We start from the raw sequence: 25,886 nt of genomic DNA, 5'->3' as shown, positions 1-25,886 counted from the left end.
CATTTCTGATCCTGGTGTAATCTTACATTTTGTATGATCATGGCAAATAAGAGAGTGGAATCTGTTAGCATAGCTCCAAGGTGCTGCATTCATATGCACAAAAACAAGGGCACTATAGTTCTTTTAAAAAAAGTTTAAGCAGCAACATTGTAACCTTTGACACTACAGCTTTTCTAAGAAGAGTTGCAAATATTCCATCAAGACTAAATGAAAATGTTTATGTAAAATGTTTCCCTTGTAGAGATTTTTTCTTACCGTAGACAAATATCAAATGGGTCAAAACTGAAATGTTTCAGTTTGGGAAGGCTGCCAGTATTGAGTGGAACATTCAGGCACCTCACGTCCCCGTTTACCTCTAGGCTGCATCATGTTCCTGTCTCCAGGAGAGAATACTGTGCACCGTAGGAAAAATATTTCAACTGAATAATGTTGTCTTTGTAAGGAAATGGAAGCTTCGAGCACTCAAACTACAGCTCTTAGGGCAGTAGTAATAGCTAGCAAACATTTTAAGATTATTCCTCCCTGCGCTTTTTTTTTTTTTTTTTAATGTCTTCCTTCCTCGCCTCCATTCTGTATTTCCGTGAACTCAGATTCTAAGGTTGCCTTTGCCTTTTGTATACTGGCAGTTTTAGCTACTGCATTCTTATCACAAACCACTTAAATATTGATGCTGCTTTTAATTTTAGCGCTGAAAGGCTGTAGCGGATATGATGATGCAGGAATTTGTGATCAGAAAATGGAAGACTTTTTAACACTTTGGCTATGTGTGAAGGTTTATCAGCTGGGCGCCAAAATGAGCAAAGCTGACCGGAGTACTGCTTTAAATTATCTATTTCAGTAAATACACAACCAGGATCTTTAAATGGTTAAGCATACAGCTGGTATCTGATATCTAGAATGTGGCTCCAAATGTTGTTCATTCAGGATGAAAGCAGATATTATAGATCTGTAGTATTACAATGCACACATATTTACCCATCAGCAGATTTATTTGCCTGAGTTAAAAAAAAGAAGAGTAACAATGCAACATAATAAAAATAATCTTGTGGTTATTCCAAGTGGTACTTTTTACATTTAAGGGAGTTTAAATGAATTATCTGTCCATTTCTTATTTCCATGTGTGCTGGCAGTAGGGAGCTTGCCTGCATTTGGCTGATTAATTGGCCCTTGCTTGATCTGTTTTCCATTTTTTTTTTTTTAATGCGTAGTTTATTCTAGTGCTTTCCCTTTTTAATATGGTAACATCAAATTTGCTCAAGGTCTGTGAATAATGTAGATTAAAAGTCAAGCAGCAGCAGCTCTAATGCATAATTGATCTACCAGTTGGACACAAAGAACCGATTCTGGTTCCTAGATAGGAAATGCCTTCCTTTTTTGTTTTGTGCTGATAGTTTGAGCTTTTAAATCTGTTTTAAATTAAAATGAATAGTCTACTGGAAACTGACAAATTATCCATGGTAATAAATTATTTAAGAGATTAATTTGATGTTTGAGGTGTCATGATTTTTATACACAGACACACAGACACAGTTTGACACATTCTTTTTAGATTTCGGTGCAGTTCTGGTTACTGGTACTTGAAAATACCATATGTCTAGCAAATATTGTACACTTTGGGTCTGTATTTGTCTCTTGCTGTGACCCTATGCCTGTTAGTACCTAACACGAGATTTTGCTTGCTTAAACTATTTTTTGTAGAGGTGAAAGAGCTTTGTGACATACTCTCCAGATACTCTCAGCAACTGCATCCCTTTGTGAATGGACAGGTTGGAAAAGGCCATTTCTACTTACATTAACCTTGGCTCTGATTTTGCTTCAGCTTGTCATATGTCACTTTTCTTAGTTGCTGAGGAATGACTCTCGGCTGTTCAGTTAAGTGGGGGCAGAAGCTTGTTTAAGTTTAAGGTTTAATGATACTCTCACTGAAGTGAGGAGTTGTGTATTTTTGGGCTCTGTTTGAGGTACACGTGGTGGTCACAGCAGGGTTATTTGCAGCTGTAGCCTGAATGACAAGTGGATGATGGTTGCACTGTTGTGTGACTAATAGCATGTATGTGCTGGGTGGCGTGGCATGATGCAGTGTGTGGTGCTAATGGGCTAGAGACAAGCGACAGCCATCACGGTGTCCCTCTCTTCCATTAAGTCCATTCAGGTGTGCCACATGTCATCGTTCCTCTACTGGGGATTTAATTCTCTTGTTAGCGTCAACCACTAATGTTGGAGTGATAGCAATATAAGAAAGCAGAAAATTTAAGCCATGCTGTGAAAGAGGACTGCAAATCAGAAGGTGGTCAAGTCAGAAAAGTAGAAAGAAAGGAGGAAAAAGTAGGGTCTTTTTGTGCACACTCTTAAGCTGTCTGTAAAAAATAGGTTACACTGTTTTGGTATACTGCATTGGACTTAAGATGCTACAATTTGAATAACATTTTAAGAGTAGAGCAATAAATATTTTACAAACTAGTTATAAACATTTTAAGATATTACATATGCAACAGCAGTATCTTTTGTTACATGATGCTATATTTGCAAAAAGACATAATTTCAGATGCAACTGTCCTTTATTAGGTTGGTAGACCTAAGAGCGTAGCAGTAAACAGTCAGTCTCAAAATGGAAGTTGAACTTATTTCCTAGAGGTTTTGTTAATGAATGGAGTTAATCTGAGTGTTTCAGGCTTTTCCTGGTCTGTGAGCTGCCTGTGTTGCCCTCTGTGACATTTCCAAAAAGCTGGGCTCACAGGTGGGTGTTGAGGCAGAATTGGGGGAGCAGTGCATTCCCAGCCTGTGGAAGCTGTTCATGTTGTGCAGACAGCTTGGCTGTAGCTGCATTTTGTAAATCCTGGTTCAGAGAGTGTGATGCATGAAGCTTCTGAGTTTTCAAGTGAGGTAAGCCTTCATTTAGGTGGAGTAAGCTGTGCACATTTTCAGCAGTCACTTGTGATGAAAAGTTGAGTGATCTTAAGCAAGCCAAGCAGCTTGATTACATTACATAAGGTAAATATTAACTTCTACCCACAAATCAGTTTTTATTGAGTTTCAGAAGTCTGTCATCACATTGATTACTTTGGCTGACAATGAACTTCAAAAAGTAGCACAGATCTGGGAAGTGAACTGTTTTTGGAAAATACCAGCTAAAAAGACCTCATGTAACCTCAGTGATTTTATATCAGTGTCTCACTTGTTCACTACTGTGCACTGCTACATGGTTTCCTTAGGACCCTCTTGTGTGTTGATTTGCACCCATTGCCTCTCGTCCCATCACTGGGCACCACTGATAAGAGCCTCGTGCTGGCTTCTTATACCCTCCCTTCAGGTATTATATATGTTGATAAGTTCTGCCCTGAGTTTTGTCTCCTCTATGCTGGACATTCCCAACTCTCAGCCTCTGCTGACATGAGAGGTGCTCCAATCGCTTAGTCATAATCATGGCCCTTTGCTGGACTCTCTCCTGTATGTCCCTGATTGCTTTGTGCTGTGAAGCCCAGCACTGGACCTGGTGCTCCAGATGGTTTCAGAGTTGAGTTCTTTTTCTCTGTGAGTATCTGTGTAATGTAGACTGAGACTACTGTTATTTTCTCTTGCTGTGAATAGATTCACATGCATTCCACTTTTATCTTAGCAAGAAGAGATCTGCATGTCTGATTTTGATCTTGCAACTCCTTGGACATGAATTTTCAAGGGTTCTGAAGTGTGAGTTTGGAATAGCCTACCATCACATTCCTTCATTACTGGCACATCCTGATAGTATAGCACAATAAACATATTAGCTTTGTCATAGATATGCATGATAAAAAAAAAAAATATTTATGTGCCCTTTGTTTTTTTTACTGGCAGAGTTTCCTCTGTAGCAGCTAACACAGAAACAGCCATGCTTATATGGCTTTAAAAAGACAGAGAATTAATGTCTGAAGTTAGAATTCAACAACAGTGATTTATGATCCTCTAGAGTAATAACCAGAATGACAGTTCTCCTCCAAACAATATTGAAATTCCCTGGGCTCCCAGGAGCATTTTACATGTGTACCACCAGCAGTTGTTCAGGAGTGTGGAAGAAGAGGGAAGCTGAGGTGGAGTTTATCTCGTAGAAAACCATGTCTCTTCAAACACCTTTGTAAAGATGAAGCATAGCTGAACAGTTCAGACTGCGGCTTTCTTGAAGATGAAAGGCTGAAATAAATCTCTGTATTGTGTATTGTGGCAAAGACATTTGAACTGTTTTTTGGAACTGGAAATAGTTTTGTACTGCCGGGAACTGACCTCCTGAAAATTTGTATGCTGCATAATTCATGGTACCTCTACTTTTAATTAAATATAATACTTATTAATGGATCTCAAGTCAGTTATTCAATTTCCTCAGTAATTTAGAGCTTAATTATGCAGCATTCTAGATCTTGGTGGCTGTCCTCAGCTGATTTTTCTTAAATCACTGTCCCTCCAATTTTACAGTTCAGTTTAATTCTCAGGACTCTCATTTTCATAGAGTGACAGATTAAAGTTGGATGGCTAAAATGATTACTGTTCTTAGTGCCTACCGCAGTGATAGAAATTGACTTCTTATAGTATGAGGAAACATATGGCTTATGAAATAATTCTTGGATCACTACAGTTTTTAGTCTATTGTATTATTGTAAAATGAAATTGCTAAAGTGGTAATCCAATTTTAGTGCATCCTGTCTGAAACTGAGAATTGCATTTTTGGAGGAGATTTAGATAATAAAATTTGTAGGCAACGGTTTGGAAGTTTTCCATTTCCAGGGGAAAAAACTGAATATTCTGGTTGGAGAGTTGGTATCTTAACTCAGTAACTTGTTGACACTGCAAAACTACACAGTGTTGTTTGAAAGCTGCCGTAACAAGGAAACTTGCATTTTTGCTTCTGTGCAGTATCTCTGTTCACCCTGTCCATCCACAGACCTGTGCACCCTGTCGCCTGTACAGGTATACTGGTATACCATTAAGGATAGTCAGTTCACTGTAGATTCTTGCAAATTTTGGCAGAAGCAATCCAGAATGAAAAATCCATAGGTTGGCTATGGTTCTGCTGGGAAATTGTCAGTTGGGATGATCTGCAGAAATTATGTGGAAGGCACAAGATTTGGTATTTACTTCTCCTATTTGAGTTTAGGTCTGCAAAATCAGTCTTGATTTGTGACTATAAAACATGGGTCCTCCATGTAGGAATAATTTACGTTTCTCTTTCTTTGCCTTTCACTGCAAGTTTTGAGGAGGGACCAGAAGAGGAACACAGTGAATATATTTTTCTCTTGTGCCTCTTAGTATTTTGTCTATATCCCTCCCTGAATTAATTTTAATTTAGTCTCTCCTGTTTTCCTCTGCTCCTTGCTTTCATCTTATTTCTATGGCTTCTGCCTGGTCATTGTTTCTTTCAGTCCTTGTCTTAACATTATCCTAAGGTTTCCCTTCCTTCTGCAATGAAGGAAATGTGAGATAGCACAAGAGATTGCATTTTGATTCAATAAAACAGAGTGAATAAGTGTGGCTCCCCTAAGGAAATTCTAGATAAGGTGCTATTTAATCTACTCACATTTGGAAGTGGTCAGGCACGAGGGGAGAAGGGGCTATCTGATAACTACTGATGCTCCTCTTTGAAATGGCCTCAGGGCTGTGGGAAGCTTTGTGCATGATGAAAAGCAACATGACAGTAATCCTGTGGTCAATGGTCTCAGCAGAGACCATGGGCTCTTTGGGCATCAGGGTAGGCTCACTGACTAAAAGAGGGTGACTTCAGGAAGAGGGTGGCACAAGGTGAGATGCTGGTGTGGCATTTCATCTCCACCTGTACTGGCTAAAGACTTTTGACTTCAGAAATTTAAGTATGACATTTTTATGAACAATAATTCCCAGCATTATTTTTTTTTCCACCAGCATTATGAAAGTATTGTTACTATATTTATGTACAACAGTTTGTAGTATAGCAGGTTGTTTTCCATTTGTCTATAATCTTAATCTAATAAGACATTCACAAGCTGTCTGGAAAATGTTTTTTTCTTTTTTTCCCCTTATGGGAATTTCCATAGAGGAAATCACCATCTGATAATTGCCTATTGTAAAGGATGATTTTCATCACGGGAAAAGAAAATAGTATAAAAAAGCCTACTTCTACCATCTTTCCTTCTGTTTTTCTGGCAATGCCGACTTGGAAATGCTGTGAAAAAGTTTTTGGTTTTTTCCTCCCTTTTTAATATCTCACAGTCCAAATAAAGTGTTACTTAGAATTAAAAAAGAGACAGAGTTTGTATATAAAAATAAAATTGTCCTTGGAAAACAGCATTTTTCATTTCCTCTTTAAAAAGAAAACCTTCCTTTTTCCAGGTTCAAACTAAACAAATGAGCCAAGGGAAAAAATATGTAAAACTCCAAGCCTCTGTCAAAACAAGCAAAAATTGCTGGAAGAATTTCACACGATGTCTAATTAAAACTTTAAAAAAATCAGATCAAAACCTCTTGAAGTTAATTTGCAAAAATAAAGTATTTCCAAAGAAAATGAGAGGTTTTATACAAAATACTTTCTTTATTAAGCCCATCTAATAAAAAAAAATGAGAGGGATCTGAGCCCTTTATCCAAATAGTAGAAGCACAAAATCTATATAGACATTTAATTTTATTATATTTATATATAAACTTGCAGACACATGTGGTCAGATGGCTTTTAAATCCCTATCCACCTAATTAATTTAACCAATATTTAATTTTTATGGGTAGCATAGTGAAATGAAAGATGGAAGATTATTTGAAATTAAAAGAGAAACTGCAGTAAAAAGAGCAATATTCTCACTGGATGGATACCATCTCCTCATCTCATTCAATTTAACATATTTCTCTATGAGCTGTAAGATAAAGTGACTAATAGAAATGAAAAGGAGGATTGCCAAAAGTCAAATTGCTTCACTGGAAGCTTCTTAAAAAAATGACAACATCCAGTTCTAGATAATTAAATCTTGTTTTGTAGGAATGTCACTGAATGATGTTAATTTGCCTTTAGGTAGTGCTCTTTTGGTTAAACACAGTAACAAAAATTTATTTGGGCACTTTTTGTCTGAGGAATGGTTCAACATTGTTTAATAAAAATGAAAACCTCAATTCGGGAGAGAGCAACATCATAGCCTTACAGAAGGAAATCACTAATGCAGCAATTCCAGGGATCAAGCAAAATTTTGCCGCCATTCAAAACTGAAACATTTTTTGATCTGAACCATAAGAAGCCTTAACACAGAGGGGCAGAGGTGAGATCTCCTGTTGTTACAGACAACCTGACTGTCAGCTTCCTCATAATTTAATAATCTTTGTCTCAAAATGAGCTATGTTGCTTTGTCTCCCCTGAACTTGTGGATGTTTGGTGATTCAAATCTGTCTAGTGCTTTCCAGTCTGACTTGTTCAGGCTGAGCTTTTTATCACTTGTTTGGGTGTCAGCATTGTCCTTTGTTTTGAAAGGGTTTTTCCTCACCTCTTGTTATTCTCCCTAGTGTTTTTATAGATAGCATCTGCCTTTCAGTATTGGTTTTCATAAACAAAACAATTCACATTATTCTAGACTCCACAAATACACTTTTCAGTCTCTTTATCATCCAGCTATAGCACTGGATATGGTCCCAGTCTAAGGTCATGCGTTTGGCACAGATGATCAGTCTTGACAAACAAGTTACTTTGTTTTGAGACATTGCAATTACCCTTGTAACAGTTGGATACCTGCAGGAATTTTGGTATTAGAAATGCCTTGTTCTTTCATACCTTCAGTGAAAGTTACAGTTCAGGAACAAGACTTGGTTTTCCTTTCCTGATGTGGATGGCTCTGGTAATTCAACTCTTGTAGTACTAAGTAAAATATTCCTTCTAATCAGAGCTTTTCTTTCTCTGATTTTACATATTTCCTCTTTAACATACTAAAAATTAAGTTTAGTTGTGCTGCATCTTGCATCAGATAGAATATTTTTGTATCTTTCTAGTGGACCTTTCCATTATGAAGACTATTTTGGTTCATCATAGTGATTTTTTTTTTCTCCCTGAACAGCCTGACTTTTTTTGAACAGCTGGAGGAGACCTGAGATAATTACCTTCAGGCATAACTCTTAAGTGACATTTAAGATACTAATAATTTGATGTGCTATCATCTTTGAACTTATAATTTTTGTTATGAAGATACAGTTTGCACAGTCTTGACTCTCTAGCTTCTTGTTGCCTGCAGATGCTACACCCTGAATTAAAAACAGGGCTCATGCACAGTCTTAAGGACAGTGTGTGAGGTGTTAGTGATATTTCTCTAGCCAGTCCTTTGAAGGATGCCTCTAAACTGTCCACAAAGGTGGTTTCACTGCCCGTAAGGACAGCAAACCCTCAAACATGACCTCAGAGAATATGTGCGCAAGCACTGTCACAGTGTTAGTATGTGGCAAAGTGTGTCCAGACGGGCCATGTGCAGGTGATGTGCAGCACACTTGTGAGGGCTTGATGTGGCTGGGCTGCCAGTGCATCTATGGGCACACAGTGATCCCAGCAGATTTTAAGACTGCACTTCTAAGAGCTGTGCAAACACAGCTTCAGTACTGACTTCAGTACTGATGTCAGCTAGGGGAGCTAAGTCTTTAAAATTAGACTTCAGAGGTTTAAATGTAGACATGGTACCCGAGGAGGGAGGAATGCTGTGAGCTTTAAGAAGTTCTTTAAGATTTTGCATTTGGTAATGATGAAAAAGGTGAGGCACTTTTATTATCTCTATGCTAACAGTTCCGACACCACTAAGAAGACTCACACTGATTTTTGGTAGGGGTTTGGCACTTTCCTCTCTTAGATACTGTTGAAAATGTCATATACTGGTTTTGCTGTTACTACATGTGCTGTAAGAATTTCCGTGGGCCACAGTGGAGAGCAGGACCCTCTATAAAACCCTGAGAGCTGGCTCAGGTGATGGCAGAGCCCAGCACAGGGTGGGATGTGGTGGCCAGCAAACAGAAACCTGGCTTCCTAGCATGTGCCATGGGCAGCAGCAGGCAGCAGCAGCTGGGTCCTTGGAGAGGAACCTTCTGGAGACAGGTCGTATAAATTATGCACAGCAGAGAGCTAAAACTGCTGTGCTGTGGGTGAGCAAAACTGTGTAATGGGAGATGGAAACCCAGTGAGGCAGTTTGCTTGGGGTCATTCTCCAGTGCTGGCTTATAGATGTTTGAGGAGAGGGCAGTTAGTGCCGTGCTCTAGTAGTCACCCTGACCTGCAAACAGCAGTGTCAGGGTCTGCCTCTTCCTTGGCAGCCCACTGTTAATTGCCACTTGTAAGCCTTGTATCACATGGACTGTGGTCTCTTGTAGTAACTACGTGCTTGCCTGATTCTGTGGAGTGGCTATGTCCCAAACTGTTCATCAGAGGTACACTTAGGTTGTGTTCTGCTGCATAATCAGAGGTTATTGTGAACACTAAACAAATCCACACACTGTATATATATATATAATCAGTTCTTTTTAGTGGTTTCGTAATACCCTATCAGATTTATCACTTCTCCAGTCAAATGCACAGCTCACTTCATGGCTGATCTCCATTTCTTAGTGTTTTCCGGCATGGGATTGCTCTTTCTTAGAATTCATATGATTCATGGGTTACAGGCTTTTCTGTTGAAGTGCAATATGTCTACAGAGACAGTTGTGACTGCCACCATGCTTGTGACTTAATCTATGCAAAAACCTCCAAGAATCAGTGATTTGGAAGAAATTCCTACCTGCTGTTTGTGTAGGATGGCCATATGGCAAATCCTCGTGTGGAAGTCAGATACGTCTGAGAAAAGCCAGACAACCTTCTGATACTTTCTCCAGCAGATGTAGCTGCTTATTCCACTTTTTAATTTTCTCGCCAGGTGCTGTTGAGATTGAGCTTTGGATCTGCATTCAGCAGCTTTTGAATTCTAGTCTGTGTATACTGCAGGATCGTTCTGACAAATTTACATTTTCCAGACCCAGATTTTGGGAGTTCCTAATTACACCTTAGGAAATGCTCCTGAATTTGAGCACCTCAGATCAGTTACAGAAGTAGATAAATACCCAACTTATTTAGTCAGTTCTGGAAAATGCCTTTAAACTGTTGAAAAACACTGAGACAAATTGGCTTTTAATATTAAGCGACATCTTCTGTTTGAGAATCATTCCACATATTTTCATGACTCTTAATGTAAATGCATTCCAAGATGCAGAAAAAGACAGTGGAAATGTCAAAGTGGTACTTGAGAGGGATACTGCTTTTACCTGCTAGAAATTTAGCATCTTCAGAAATAACTGAGTATTGACAAGCCATCCATTCTGAGCCCACAGTAGCATACAAATACTTGTTGCCTACTGAGGTCTTCTCATTCACAGATTGTCCTCAGCTTCTGTGTGAGACATCTTGTGAGCAATAAAGAACCGACATTTCATAACTTGGTGTGTCTAAGTTTTAGGGCGCTTGTATTAATTTGAAAGCTTATAAAATCATGCAAGAAGGCATGCAACCAGGAACAGCTGGTTTGCTTTTCTGTCTTCCGTAGTGCCTACATTATAAAAGCTGTTACCATCCAGTTAACACAGTTGACCCCCTATAAGGGGGGTCAAACACAGTTACCATCCAGTGTTAACTGTGAAGATTTCTTTGAAGACATCTAGATGAAACTAGTAAAAGATGTCTTCTGCAGCTCTGGTGTATGCTCCTTTGTGCATGGTACATGGCATGCTGCACCGGGCTTCTTTGCTGGAGCAGCAGCCATGATAAACCACATAAACACAACCTTCTGTAGATGAATGGTATCTCCTGCAACTGGAGGTTAAGGTGTCATCCAATAATTTATCCTTCCTAATGGATTTGTTTGATTGCTGTGATAAGGACATAATTTACTACCCTTTGTACATCAGAGGTTGTGTTCTCAAAATGAAGTTTGGGGATTTACGATATTGAACAGGTGAATTACATGTCAAATTATCAACCATCCTGTTTGACATTTAGTCAGCACCAAAAGGAACCAGGCATTTAGCAAGATGAGGCTTCTGTAGCACAGTCTTTCAATAGGATTGTTTTATTTCAAGGCTGTTGTTAATCAAATGTTTCTAGAGAAAATCTGTAAAACAGGCTGTTAATTGCATTGACTATTGTGCTGTGGCCAGCCGTATATTAGTGGTGTATGTTGTAGCTGTTACCCTTCCTGTAAATATTGTCAAGGCTTTACCTCCTTGATTGAAAATATTTCATCTGGTAATCCACCAAGTCATTTCAGTTTGGAGGCAGGTGGCACCCTGAGGTAAAGACTCCCTGGGTTAGGAGTGCCTGCCAGTATTTGAAGGGTATTTTTGAGAGGAGCGAGACACCTTCATTATTCCCACAGCTCAGTACACGTTCGCAGAACTAAGGAGGTTTCTTGGCATGTGCACTTTTTCAAAGTATATTCCTATCTGGAAACATTTTATTAAAGATTTCCTTCCTACAGTTCCTGCCTTCCTTTTCTGATGGTTCTCTATTGGTTGATATAGCTTAAGATTTTTTCTTGGCCTTTTTTTTTACTGTGTGCTCTGTGACATTAAATCAGTATGCTTCAAATGCTGCTTTGTGGATTGTATCTAGACGGTTGGATGCTTCTGTATGGGCTGCTGTCTTGTCTCCTGAGGAGACAAAATATATCTATTTGCATGGAGTGACCTGTCTCACCATTTGATTGCCTCTTTTTGAGCCTTGATTCCACTGGCACAGACCTGAAGCTGCCTTGACTGCATCCATGCAGGAGGAGAAGGAGGTGTAGCTGGGAAGCATGTCCTCATTTGTACCTGTGTTGTCAAACTGGAGTTGCTGCTGCTGTGAGAAACCTGGTTTTGGTCTAAATGACTACTGTGGCTGCCTAGATGGACCACCTGTTGAATAAGGTTCAAATGAAAACCATTAATTTAATGCCTATATACACAAACATGGAGAAAGTTCTGACATAACTCGTGATAACAAAAAAAGATGTGTGTTAGTTTACAAACCTGTTTCCACCTCTTATTTCCTTGCTCGGTGCTGTAACTCTAGGCAGCACAGGAGATGGGAGCAGCTTATTGCATTGAGTGTATGATCAACCAGGCAAAGACAAAATGAGGACACAGAATGAATTTGGCAATGGTGTTCCAGGACAGAGTGTCTGCCCTCTTCAAACTGCCAAACCCTTTGGCATATGCTCTTGACTTGGCAAGTGAAAATGCAGATCAGAATCTTTCCTAGTGAGTTGTCTGTCCCTTGTGTTTTTCAGTAACAGAAAAGTTACTGCTTCAATACAGATGCTCTATCCTTACATTTAAGGTCCCAGAAGGCCTCTGACTATGTGACAAGAATTACTGTCATGGATATTGCATAACAGCTTATGCATAATGTTTAATGTATTCTTAGTTTTATGAAATATGGATAATATTTGAGACATTTTGAGTAGTAGTTTAGATTTACACTTTCTTTTTAAGGTGGAAACAATAGGTACATTTCTAGTGCTTCTCAATGACACTGGAAGAGTTGAAATAGTTACTATTAAAAATGAATAAAACCCATAGGAGTGGAAAAGAGAAAAATACATTGCATTGATGGATTATGGGAAAACCATAAATGTTTTAAGCATTTCTGGAGATTAGAAATGCTGTACCTTTACTTGAATACCATAGCTGTCTCAGCATCCTTCCTCACTCCTCTGTCCAGAGTGTGTTGCTGCTTGATGTGGAAGGTTGGAACTCAACTGAAAGGACAGAATTTTGAAGAATGTTTTTTTTCCTGTTTAAGGTTTATTATTAAAATGAAAGCATTCAGAAAAAAAATGATGTGTGTGCAACTTCTGTTAAGAGTCAACTCACATTGTGTGTATTTGTTTTGTGACACACAGGACAGTTTTCCAGCTCGGTTTGGAGGAATACATTTCGTCAACCAGCCATGGTATATCCATGCCCTCTACACAGTTATACGACCCTTTTTAAAGGAGAAGACACGAAAAAGGGTACTCTTCTGTTTAATTGTCCATTACCTGGCAGTCGTAATGAGCAGATGCATCATACTCTAATAAAGTAGATACACACAATATATCAGCTTGATATTGGTGGAAAGTATTTAAATACATCTGCACTGCAAAGAGTGTCTTTAACTGTTTTAGAAACTTATGCAGCGTTATCCTTTAAGGACACAGTCATGCAGTGCACTTAAGTGTATTTTGAAATGTAAGCATATGCTTTCTTCTGGCTTAAATGATAAATATTGTCAACATTGTGGTTTCTGTTAAGATTCTATTCTATTCTATTCTATTCTATTCTATTCTATTCTATTCTATTCTATTCTATTCTATTCTATTCTATTCTATTCTATTCTATTCTATTCTATTCTATTCTATTCTATTCTATTCTATTCTATTCTCTGTTTGTGTCTTTCTTTTAATAACAGAGGTAGTGAGTGTGAAGTCCTTTCCTTGTGTGATTTCCCTGACATTAGTATGAACTGAAATACATAGCTGGTGTATAGTAGTTTGCAAATAATGGTTTTAATGAAAACCCATGAAAGGAAATTTGTGTGCATGCATCTGTGCATAAGCACGAGCAGTCTCTGAGATATTGCTGAATTTGCAGCATTTGCATCACTGCAATAAATTAGAGCTTGGTGGTGATAGCACATAGAATGATATTTTTTCTGTAACACAAAATTTGTCATCCAGGAAAACACAATCAGCATAGTGTACAAAGCAACTACAAATAATGTGATTTTTTTTTTTTCTTTTTTTAAATGAGATCAGCTCTCTAAGTGATTCTATATTTTCTCTCCTCAAACACAGCATACAAGGCCACAATGATTCTTGGTGTTCAGCTGTTTTTTACTGACAGATTATGCTTGAGAGACCTCTGGTATTCACAGATTTTGAACTATAGATCACAAAGCCTTTTATGTAATAACTGTTACAAATATGTAAATGGAAACCCATTTTACAGGATTCAGTTGCACTCTGTTGACTACAGCTTCAACAAAGAACATTATAGTGCCAGATATGTTTGAAGCCTTTTTAAGTCAAGTGTTAAATATGCATAACCAGGAGTAAACTACAGCTCATGGGTATGTTACAACATTAAAAATAAGTGACAAGGCAGTTGGTAACGGGTGCTTATCAGTTAGCTTCTAAATTCCCATTTAGACACCTGAATTAGTGGCATACATTTCCAGAAACACTGACATTTACGACTGTTATTATCAATACTGACTGTCTATAAGAAGTAGACAGGTGGTTAAATATTGATTTAGAGTCCAAAACTTAGTGTCAAAATGTGAAAGTTGTGCCCAGCACATAAAATTTTAAATCAACTTTAAAAAAAACTGTAAGAGACAGAACAAATGATTGTGAAAAAAATCCCAAACCCAACAGAATTATCTTCAGAATTCTATCAGGCTTGTTATTTATGTATTGTGTTTATCCTAAATTATTTTACACTTTTTAATATCTCTGGTAGATTTGCAACTGCTAGCTGTATTCAGATAAAGGTAGTACTAGGCATGTATGAAAACTATTGCTAAAAAGTGAAACATTAATTTTGAAAGGCACCGTAAGCAAATTACTTTTACCATTAATATTTGTTCCTTTACACAAGGATCAATTCCTTTCTGAGGTGGAAGAACATTATTGGGTTTGCATGGTCATAGTAAGCTTCTTGTCTCCACAGCTGACTGGAAGATGGGCTGAAATAAGCAACATGAAACAAGCATATAGTTGGTCTTTTTGTCTTTCTGCCTTTTTAAATTTAACTCTTGATAAATCATGAGACTGGGAGCAGAATGCCATTCCTGCTGTTTAATTGTATGGCACTTTCTGGCAGGGCACTGGCCAGTGCCAGCCGGTGCTTTCTTGGATGTTGCCTAGTAACAATTTTGGGGATGGTGTGGACCAGTGAGCAGTATGGCTGAGATGAGCTTGTTCTGGAGGTGAAAGGGCTTTAACCATCTGCATATGAACTGTGCCACAGCACTCACTCCCAGTCCCAAAGAGTGAATCCTGGCCCATCTTACTTGCTAGTCTAGAAATAGCTGCTGTGAGTTGTCTGTGTAACCATACCAAGAGCAGCCATTTCCTCCCAGTGGAAGACCTGCAGGGCCCACGTGTCTGTGGGAGAAGGTCGTCCAAATCCAGAGGTGCTCTGTTTCTAGTGCTCATCAGTCAAACATTCCAGATCCAGAAGGACAAACAATAAGGTTAAACCTAAACATAAATACAAGTATTCATATACATATATGTCATAATAATATACATATATAAAGATGTGAAGCATAGTTGATAATCAGTCTACCTAAACACTGGTGGAAGATATCAAATAGTACATCAACTATTTCCTCATTGTTATCATAGAAATTATTTTACTGTTATTATTTACTTCATATATTGTCAAGTGTGGATGGTAGTTACCAGTACCACCATATTAAGGAAGAAAATTCTTCCAGTGGAGTTTTCATTACACTGCACTATTTATCTTATTTATGGGACTAATGGTTCAATGCTGAAAGTCAATATATAGTCCTTAATGTATACAGTGAATATTAATTTTATTTATGATTTATGTTCTTTCCTTATTCACCCAATTTAATTCACAGGATTAGAGAAAGCAAATAACAAGAGATAGGCAGTCTGTCTGTCTAATTTTCAGTCCATGTAGTTACCAGACATCAGTTCTTACCCTCCTTAGGCCCCTTGTGATGTAAACATTTTAATTCATTTATACTTTAATCACTTTGTCTGTTTATGAACATAATATGACTGTGCTTAAGACAGAGGTGATCTCTGTGAGCCCAACACAGCCAGAATACTGAAACTGCCCAATATCCTCTAATAATGATGATGTAATTTGGGTTTTAATGATATTGCTTTGGTTTTACCTGCATGTGTACATACAGATATTCCTGCATGGTAATAACCTCAACAGCCTGCATCAGCTAATACACCCTGAGATCCTGCCTTCAGAGTTTGGAGGAATGTTGCCACCCTATGACATGGGGACATGGGCAAGAACACTGCTTGACCATGAATACGACGATGACAGTGAATGCAATGCGGACTCCTACAATGCTCCTGCAAAGGATATAGAAAAGGACCTCTCTCCCAAATCCATGAAAAGGTGGGTTAAAGGTTCTGTGGTCTTCTAGTATTGCTATAAGATTAATGTTTGCCATCTCCCTCTTTTATGAAGCTGCAGATAGTTCCTTCAGTTTATTATATATGAGGACCCTTTTTTTTTCCCTTTTCTTAATATCACAGTTGGTTATAGGTCATAGTGTTGATTACTACCCATGAGAGTTGTGACCTCAGTGCAGCTAATTGTTTGGTGCCATGTAGGTAGTGTGTTTGGAATAGACTGATATCCCACCCTAGCCTATGGTACGTATTAGAGAAACAGTGCTAGCTGGAGTGAGCCTCAGTGCAGAATATAAATTTGGGCCAATTATCCAGCTGGGCAGTGATGATAACTCTTACCTTCCTCCATCTCACAGCCCAGTGCCTGATATCTACAAGCCTGTAGGTGCCAGGACATTTACAGCATCTGAACTATCAGTCACAGTGACTGCACACAACATGAGAAAAAGTAGTGAGGAGAACCAGGACAAATATCAGTGCCCATCATTATACTCAAGTCTGGCAAAAATCCTAGCGTTCTGATGTTCTTCTCTTTGAGAAGACATAGTGTAATTGCTTACTGCATTTAAAGTCTAGGGAGAAGTTATTATAGTTACCTCTTCAGTAACTATGGAAGCAGTGAGATGATTCACTTGGATGGGGTAAATCTGGGGTAGCAGAAGGGAGAGGGAAAAGGTTACAGCAGGGTGATAGAAAAGGTAGAGCAGGACAACAAAAGTTAGAGAACAGCTCATAAGGGGTAGGCCTAGCAGTGAATCAGGAGAGAACAAACAGAGCAGAAAACAATATATGAAGTCATTAAAATTAAGTCAGAATATGCTAAGCTGAGAGTTCAGTTTCAGGAGATGGCATTTGATGCAAAAGAGAGAGGCACTCTGGAAGCAGATGAAACAGGATAAAATATTTTCAGACTACTCAGCCAGGAAGATGATTTTGGCTGGAAAACAGAGGACACAGATTAAGGAGGACAGTGCAGTTTGAAAGGGAGGTATTTTTGGGGAAATAGAGAGGAAAAAACAGGAGATTGTCACAGGAATAAAAAAAGAAGAAAAGCAGTGAAGTTTAAGGATTTTGTGTTGAAAAATACCCATACAGCGCAAGTGGGAAATAGGGAGAAACCGGATGGGAATGAATTAGGATAAGGAGAATCTAAAAAAGGTCCTGAAGCCTTATGACAAAGATGCAGTTAACACATGTAATGAAGAAAATGAGACAGCAAAGAGCCAGAGGAAGTGAAAAAGTGAGCAATACATTTATATATGAATTGCCTATAATGCAGGAGTTATGAGACAATAAAGAAGATATCTTGGAGAGAAGGGTGGAATTTAGCACCTGAAATGCAGAAGTCTTACTGTTGCAAAGTGAAGACATCCGAATAAATAGATTCATCCAAGGATGCAGCAAAAAAACACGAGAAGGCCTGTGACAAGACCCTTTGGAGCAGACTTTTCCAGACTATCCTGGGCAAGCACATTATTAAATAGAAAACAAGTGGATTGACAAGATTCTGGATTCTTCCTCAAAGAATGCTTTCTCACGGTTGCCTCTTCTCATTTAACTTGTGCTTGAAAAATCCTTCATGCAGAATTACACTACATTCTTTCAGACTGGCATAGCTGACACAGTGAGTGACATACTGCAGAAAATAAGCATGTTGAAATTCATATCTATATTATATTTAGCTGAAATTTCCTTACCTTCTTCACATTCTTTTTTTCAGTTAACATGTCTGCAGTGCCTTCTGGAATCCTTCTTCCCTGCTGTTGGGTGTAAAAAGTACTAAAAGTAGACTTTCTGTGCTAGTACCGAGTAGAAGGGAGTGGTAGTAAGATGGACAGAAAGTCCCGGTACTTTGATTTATTAAATGCACAGACTGTGTTAAAATGGACTTAGAAAAGTTAAGGTAAAACAAATAAACCCTATTTAATGAAAAATTAAATTTAACTTGAATTTGGCACCTGATGGATTGTTTCACTCAGTTTAAAACCACAGTCAGTGTGGTATATTACTACAGAAGAAGGTTTTTAACATATAAAAAACCATGACAGTAAGTCAATGAAAGTGCTTAACTTCATAGAACAAATTTCACAGGCATCTAGCAGATCTTCAACAATTATCTTGTTTAATTTGGCTTGCAATTTTAAAATTGGTTTATTGCTCTGAAATAATATCCTTCTTAAACCTGCTGAGAATTCACTTATTTGTTGCTCATTTTTACTCCTATATGATCTAGTCATGCTCCTTCAGATCTCCTTGAACTTTTGATGTGTCCAGCCATGACTCTCACAGCTGAGTCACCCAGGTGGAGCTGCCCGGACCTGAATCCTGTTTTCAGCTAACCCCACAGGGCAAATGTCTGTGTTGATCAGCTTTGCAAAGTATCTGTGTGTGGCTTTGGTTCCTCACCTCTGCAATGGGACTTTGTAGTACAACTCTGTCCTACTGTATTTTCTGAGAATTTGTTCAGTAGTGTCTGTAAAGTTATTTGAGAGATATAGATAGAAGGTGCTATAGACTTAAACAAATGTTGTTCCTTTTACATGCCTCCATTCATGAATTGCTGCTGAAAGGAATGAAACATGACAATAGATGTTGATTTTAAACTGATTGAAAATTATTTCTCCTTCTTCAAGGCATTTAAACTCCTGAGCTTACAGCCCATAGACCAGGATTTGTGCAGTTCCATTTTCACATCTGTCTTGGCATCAGAGGCCCTGGGAATTTATGGCCAAAAATGCCTCACTGGGAATTTGAACCCAGGTTTGCAGTATTTCCAGCTCACTTTCACTTCCCCGGATGAGAACTAGGAAAAGGCTCATTCTCCTATTAGTACTTGCATTCGATTTGGACTCCTTCAAAACTAATATGCTTCCACAGCATTTATTTATCTTGATGAACCAGATTTTCTAGGAGTACAGCTTCCCACCAGAAAATTTTCAATCAGCTTTGCATTGGCATGGTACCTCGTGAAGATTTTAAAAAGCATCCTTAATTCAGTGATTTAGTTTTCTGCCCGAGGAACTGACCAGTGTTCTAGATTAGGGTTATTGTACAGTTTTAATTAAAACTTTTAAATTATGTTTATCACAAGAGAGACCATAAAATTTTTAAATCTGTTTTTCTTGATTTTAGCATTAGTAAGAGAATGGCTAAGTATTATCAGAAAATATATTTGTGTTTTAAGTCTTCACGTAGGCTTTATTTCAGATATTTTTTCTTGAGTTTTTGAAGGTTTTATTTAGATTTTTTGAGAAAGACCAAATTGTCTTTTGCTATCAGCCTCATCCATTGGTTTCAGTGGATGATGCTGGTTTATAAAAGTGGGGAATTGACTCTGTATCTTAGAAGAGAACAGAATTAGTAAAGGTTTTTCTCTGTGCTGTTGCTCTCCAAATGGGCAGATCTGTAGCAATGCTGCAGTTAGAGTGTGTTTCCACTGATCAAAAATAGAATCCTACATGGTAGAGATGTACACATGCACTAGCCATCTCAAGACTTTACAGAGGGAGAAAGGTTTTTCTAGCATAAGATTTGTCTCACTAAAGGAAACATCTAACAAGGGTTGCATTTATTGTACCTCAGAAGTGTCTGCTTTTTGACAAAGTGAGACAAAGGTGATGTAAGACCCACCTTAACACTTTGGACTTGGTTTTTAATGGAACATTTGATTTTGCTGGAGGTTGCGGTTTCCTCTTTTACCCTCACACATGGCTGTTGCAGAGTACCAGTACCAGTGTTATGCTTCTGTGCTGAATCAGAGAATCTGGAGAAACGTTGCAGTCATCACTGAATTTGTCCTTACCATCCTTCTCTGCTCTGTTTAGTTGAGCTGATAAGTGAGTTTGACAGATGTGTCCATTGCTCCAGAAATCCTGCTGGCCATGGCAGGACTACCTGGGCTTGGCTTAGGAACTCGCAGTGTTGCGCTTAAGTGTCATTCAGAAAAGGAGCAACTCGTCCTTCCAGCTAACACATGCCACTGATTGCAGTGTGCCATTAGCCAGCTGGGTGGCTGAATTGTACCTTCTTTACCAGCCCAGTGCCATATAGCCTCCTGATAGAGAGGGTCAGCGCTTACATCAATACAAGAGACAGCTTAGTTTGCCCTCTGTTGTGTGCTGAGGATGCACCTTGTTTCACTGAAGAAAATAGGATATGCTGTACTCTACCTTTTGCTCCTATATCCACAGACCAGCAGTGAGCCTGTTAAAGCCATATAATTATTCCATGAGGGTATTTTCTGACTGTTTGCAATGATCAGATGCTCAGGTAGTGCTGTACCACTATTTTTAAGCCCTGGCAGAAATTAAAATAAACACAAAAAAAGCTGAGGTTTACCCTCATTTTCCTTGATCTATAAATGTCAAATAAACATGTTATCCTCCGCAGGTCTCAGTCGGTTGTGGATCCTGGGGTGCTGAAACGCATGGATAAGAACGAGGAAGAAAACATGCAGCCTTTGCTTTCACTTGACTAACAGTTTCTGAGCATTGAACATGAACTGAGGTGGAAGGCACTGCCTCTCAGCAGCAAGCAAACCTTTGGGAAAGAGTGTACCAGCTGGAATCCTATTTACTCATGTTAATGTAGCATAATGGCATCAGGCAGCAGGTTTTACTATTCTGCCTGAATTTTGGATGCCCTGGGGTGAAGAAGAAGAGGAGAAAAAGGAAAATAAAATGACATAAAAAATAAAGAGGAATCAATAATTTATTCTGTAAGTGCCAACTTGTTTGTAAATACAATATAATCCTCCAATTTGACTTTGTAAGTTATGGTAAACAAATGGTATGGAACTGAGCGACTATTAAATATGTCAATGAAGTGCACCATAAAAAAGAGAAGAAAACGTGTGTGCGCTCACACATGCACACACATACACAGAGAGAAACACATACTGAACAAGGAAAAGTATCAAAGCCAATTAAATGTTGTCCTTCTTATAGGAAGCCATATTGCAGCTAGCATATTGACTGCTGTTTTGTTTTCTCTCTGCAATGCTTGTGTAGTGTGCAGAGAAAAAGAGGGAATATTAGAACTTGGAGATGCTGCAATCAGTCAAATATTTCCTAACTGTAGGAATTGATTTCCCAAATAACATTGTGGCTTAGGATTGTGATTTACCATAAACCATGTAGCATTGTGAAAAAGGTAAGAGATGAACTGGAACCAACTCTTTGACAGCCTTGTTGTTTGGCTGTATGGATCTGTGAGGTTTCTTCCTTAACTTTTCATTTAGAGTTCGCAAGTAAACTGTCTTGTTACCCTAATCTGGGTATTGTAGTGTGGGCCACATTGGAGTTACTTCTCTTGCATTTTGGGTGCACATCAAGAATTTTTCCAGAACTCTGTTCTCCGCTGGAATGAGAAAATAGTCCTCTAAATAGAGTGTAATAACCAATATTCAAAAGTAAAGCCTGGCAGCAGAGGTGGAAAATCAATCACTGAATACTGTGCACTAGGAGAGTGGATACATATATATTTTTACCAATCTCTGACAAGCATACAAGGTGACATTGTTAAACAAGTATATTTAATTGAAGGTTTGTACAAGAAATCATGCCTATTCAATGTACTTAGATATATTATAGATTGTATATTGAGACAATGTCATTATTAAGATAGTAAAACTTTCCATAAGACAACAGCATCCCACTCCAAGCAAAGATTAGTATAAGTTGTAGTCAAACATCTCAGCCTATGTGTTTAGGACATTTTTCTTTTGGTTGTAATGTGACTGTATATATTGAACATGTGCCATAATAGAGAAATACATTTTACCTCAAAAGGACAACAAGTTTCACTAGGGATTAGGTAAATAATATGAAACACAGGGGCTGTGTCATCTTTGTTGTGTGCTGGCTGATGTGTGTGCAGCCTGTTGTATGCCAAGACAAGAATGTAATTTCTTATTAGGACTTAACTCTGCAATGAGGGTGAGAAGACACAGGTTGCCCACCAAGACATGTGGATAGTTAGAGGCATTGTAAGACCATGTCTGGGCAGTGCAGGGATTAGTTAAGAATACACTGACCACAGCGGAGGAAATAGTTTGCAGCAACCCCACCTCTCAAGTGCCAGAGTTTAAAGAATTTCTTCCATCCACTTCAGTGATCACTGAAGTTTCAAAGTCACCAGTTGTAGGTCACCTCTCACTGCCCAGGATGATTGCAGCTGTAAGACTGAGTAGACTGGGATGAGTTAAGAGTGAGCGGAGAGTGCAATCTTGGAGGCATGACATCTCAGAGTTTAGCTGCGGCTCCTGTGGTGGCAGCTTTGGCATTTCTCAGGGCTGAGACAACTGTGTCTCTTCCAGCACCACCCTTGGTTAGCCCAGGCAGCACACAGATAAAGCTTTCCTACTTTGCAGTTCATTCACAGCAGTGATAAATAGAGTATGCCCCAACATATGATTTCAATGCAGGAACTTGTGTGAGCAAGTCATCACCTTTCTGCTCTCCTAATTATGTTTTCATGATACATGTCATGAAATGCAAAGAGAAAAGATATGGAGCCTGAATGTCTTTTCAGTCTGTCCTACAAGTGTTCATAGTAGAAACTGTTGTAATACTACTTCTGTGGTATGAGAGACTTGAAAGACTGATGAATCCTTACGTATTATTTTCTTCAGTCCTATTTTTTGCATACCTTGTAACATCATGCTGGATAGGTGAGATGTGTCTCTAGGGTTTGCATAAGTGCCATATTTGAATGTATGTTATACACACCCACACTTATGGTTACTAGAATAGTGTATTGTCATTGATCTGATTTTTAAACCCTTTCAGATAAAACTCTAACATCATTAGATTCTTTTTCCTTGTGAGGGCTTCAGTATTTAGTCAGTATTCCATATGTTTGCAAACTGTGACACAGTGCTGATCAAAATCTTGATGGATGCTTTTGGATACATGGGCCCAACCTTGGTGTAAACCAGCACATTGCTGATTTTAGAGTACACCAGCTATCTGGTCAGAAAATGCAAATGCCTCTTAGATCCCCACAGAACATCTTTGCAGGAAAGTGTATCTGCTCAGCTGTATGAAGCTTAAAATTTGTTTTGAAGCTTAAAAATTTGTTGTGTTTGCAAATCCTTTATTTATGCACTTACTTGTAATTTATGTAATGTTTTCTGATGCCTGATTTCAGCTTCAATTTAATGTGTATTAATATATTCTTTCCAGAAAGTCAAAGTAGTATATATTATAATTTTGTGTAACTGCGACCTCATCTCTCACTAAGAATAATGTGCTTTTTCAATAAGATCCTCAGTGTTAAAGAGTTGGGCTACAGGTCTTTGCAGCCGTGACTTTTATTTTGCTGAAGCAAATTCTAGTAGTGATATCTGCAGTTGTGATATTGGCTAAGAATATGAAAATGGTTAAGAAAACTAATTATCCTTTACACACTCTCAGTATTCTTTGAAGGCATTTCTCTTTTACACATCAGGGTCCATAAAGGATTTCCACCTTTCTCTTGCTTCTTGTAGAAAATCTTTATAGGTAGGTCAATTTTTAATGGATTAAATTTGGACTGAAAACTTTTTCCAGTCTTTATTATTATTATCATAAGAATTGATGTCTAATTTTTATAGCAGAACTGAAGTGCTAAAAATAGAATTCAAATGCGTGGGAGGAGTTTCTCTTAATTTCTTACCTTTGTTGTATATTCAGTAGAATAAACCTTGTTGTAATTATGCATGCTGATATGCATATAAAAAAATCTTGCAATATGAGGATCTTAGTGGAAAAACTGGACACACCTGTCCAAGCAACTAAGTGAAAAAAGGGAAAAAAAAAAGTGTAAAAATTGATAGTTTCAGACCTTTGGCATGATCTAAAAATGTCACCTTTCTTGATGTCTCTTCCATGAAATAATGCTTAAAAATATATAGAAAAGTTATGGAAACCCAAAGCCTTCCTCCTGCCATCAGAAATGTCCATAGTCTCTTGGCTTTATAAAGACAGGTAATCAGTCCCACTAAGTTCCAACAAATACACAGGCTCCAATAGTTTTTAGCTGTAAAATATCTTTAAGAAATTCTTACAAAAATGTAAATTTACTGTATAGTAAATTGAAAAAGATGTTTTCCACTCTGCAAACATGCTGTGCCTAGTCACATACATAAACTGAACACAGAATTAAAGAAAACAGTTGTAGAAGGGACCTCAAGAGTTCATTGATATATGGAGAAACAGATTCACTTTAATGTGTCTCTTAAATAATTGTTTTAGCTTGGTACCTTGCATGGAATGCTCCTTGTATTATTTAATCACAGTCACAGCAATGCCTAAGCACATTACCTGACAAAATTGTAACCTGACAGTATTTTGTACATGCTTTTTATTATTTATCTGTTCTGTTTGGCAAATTAAAAAGTTAACCAAGCATGATAAGAACTACCATTTAGAATTACCTGGGAAACACTTTGCAATAAGCTTTGGTCATGTCCCTGTTATTATATTGTTTCTGTTATTAGCAGAAGATTTTTTGAAAATGTCATGTTTGTGAGAAAAATTCAAAATCAGGCATCAGGATTTTGTTTAGAATATTAAAATAGGATTTGGTGGGCGTGGGACTGAGTTTGGTTTTGATAATATTTATTTTCCTGTGGGGAATGTCCTGCTGAGGTATCGAGAGCACTGGATGCCAGCACAAATTTGGAAGGTAAATATCAATGTGAAAGGCAAGAGCAAATGTCTCAAAGGATTGTACTGAAAAATCACTTAGTCACGTGGCTAGCTGTATTGTGTCCTTCTAAAGAAAGGCATTTTTCAAGTAGCTTATGAGCATGTGTTTGTGGTGCTGAGAAACTTCTGTCCACGAAGTTCAAAGCACACTATGAAATCAAGAAAATAATAGTTACCCATTTTTCAGGTAGCAAAACAGAAACATACCCAGTTAGAGACATTAAACTCTCAATGGAAGTAATTCACATTGTGTTTATACAGGGCAAAAATGACACTTTGATCACTCAGTCTGGTTTGAATTGCAGGAGAGAGAAAAATGTGTCCCTGTTTTGTGTGAGAAGAATGTCTGGTTGTTATGCCTGGTTTCTTCAGAAACCTACCTAAACGTTTTACCATGATACCTTCACAAACCAAGGTGATCTGCTGTTCTGTGGAGTTAAATCTGAATGTACATTTTGCCATTTCTGCTGAGGAAATGATAAAAAGGCATTATGTCCCCCAAATGAAATGCCTTTCTTGCCTGTATAATCAATGGAAAAAATGTATTTTATTCTGAAGACCTCCAATAGGAAATCTTGGCCGCCCAGTAAAGAAGTCTGAACTTGATCAGGGAAGATCTCCTTTTGAGGACCTTGAAATATACTTATCTCCATTAACTATACAAGGAATATCAGTGTTTTGTTTACAGGCATGCTTAAGTGACCACAAATGAAAGTGCAAGCTGGGTAGATAGGACTCCATGTCCTGCATTGCCTTGTAACCTTGCATGATCCTGTGTCAAGGGTCTGCATTTAGCACATTGATTTGTACATACCCTTCAACCTGCATTTCAGCTTTCAGTTCTGTGGGAATTTTTTTTGTATCAGCTTTTGGGATCTTAATTTGTTCACTTTGTATGGGTTTGTTGCCACGCAATGGCATTGACCCCTGTTGGATTGCACAATTTGCAAAGTGATTTTGTTGTTAAAAAAATAACAACTTGTGGTATACTGTGCAGTGGTGAAGTTGAACATAGGACACAAACTCCCACTGCTTTGTCACTCATTCTCAAATGTTTTGGGTGTGTAAA

General features: G+C 38.1%; 1 protein-coding gene across 1 annotated transcript in view; it reads left to right on the top strand.

The window, feature by feature from the left end:
• Window positions 1–20,604, top strand: part of CLVS2 (clavesin 2) — a gene marked incomplete at both ends in the record, with an annotated part of 50,459 nt that extends 29,855 nt beyond the window's left edge. The window contains 3 exons of the mRNA XM_082049009.1: window positions 12,858–12,968; window positions 15,890–16,110; window positions 20,517–20,604. Coding sequence (XP_081905135.1) covers window positions 12,858–12,968; window positions 15,890–16,110; window positions 20,517–20,604 — 420 coding nt within the window. The remainder of the gene's footprint in view (window positions 1–12,857; window positions 12,969–15,889; window positions 16,111–20,516) is intronic.
• Window positions 20,605–25,886: the final 5,282 nt, after the last annotated feature.

This window comes from Streptopelia decaocto (genome assembly GCF_964273445.1).
Source record: "Streptopelia decaocto genome assembly, chromosome: 3".
Classification (NCBI taxonomy): domain Eukaryota; kingdom Metazoa; phylum Chordata; class Aves; order Columbiformes; family Columbidae; genus Streptopelia; species Streptopelia decaocto.
The sequence above is the reverse complement of the archived record's forward strand: the minus strand, read 5'-3'. Positions and strand labels throughout refer to the sequence as shown.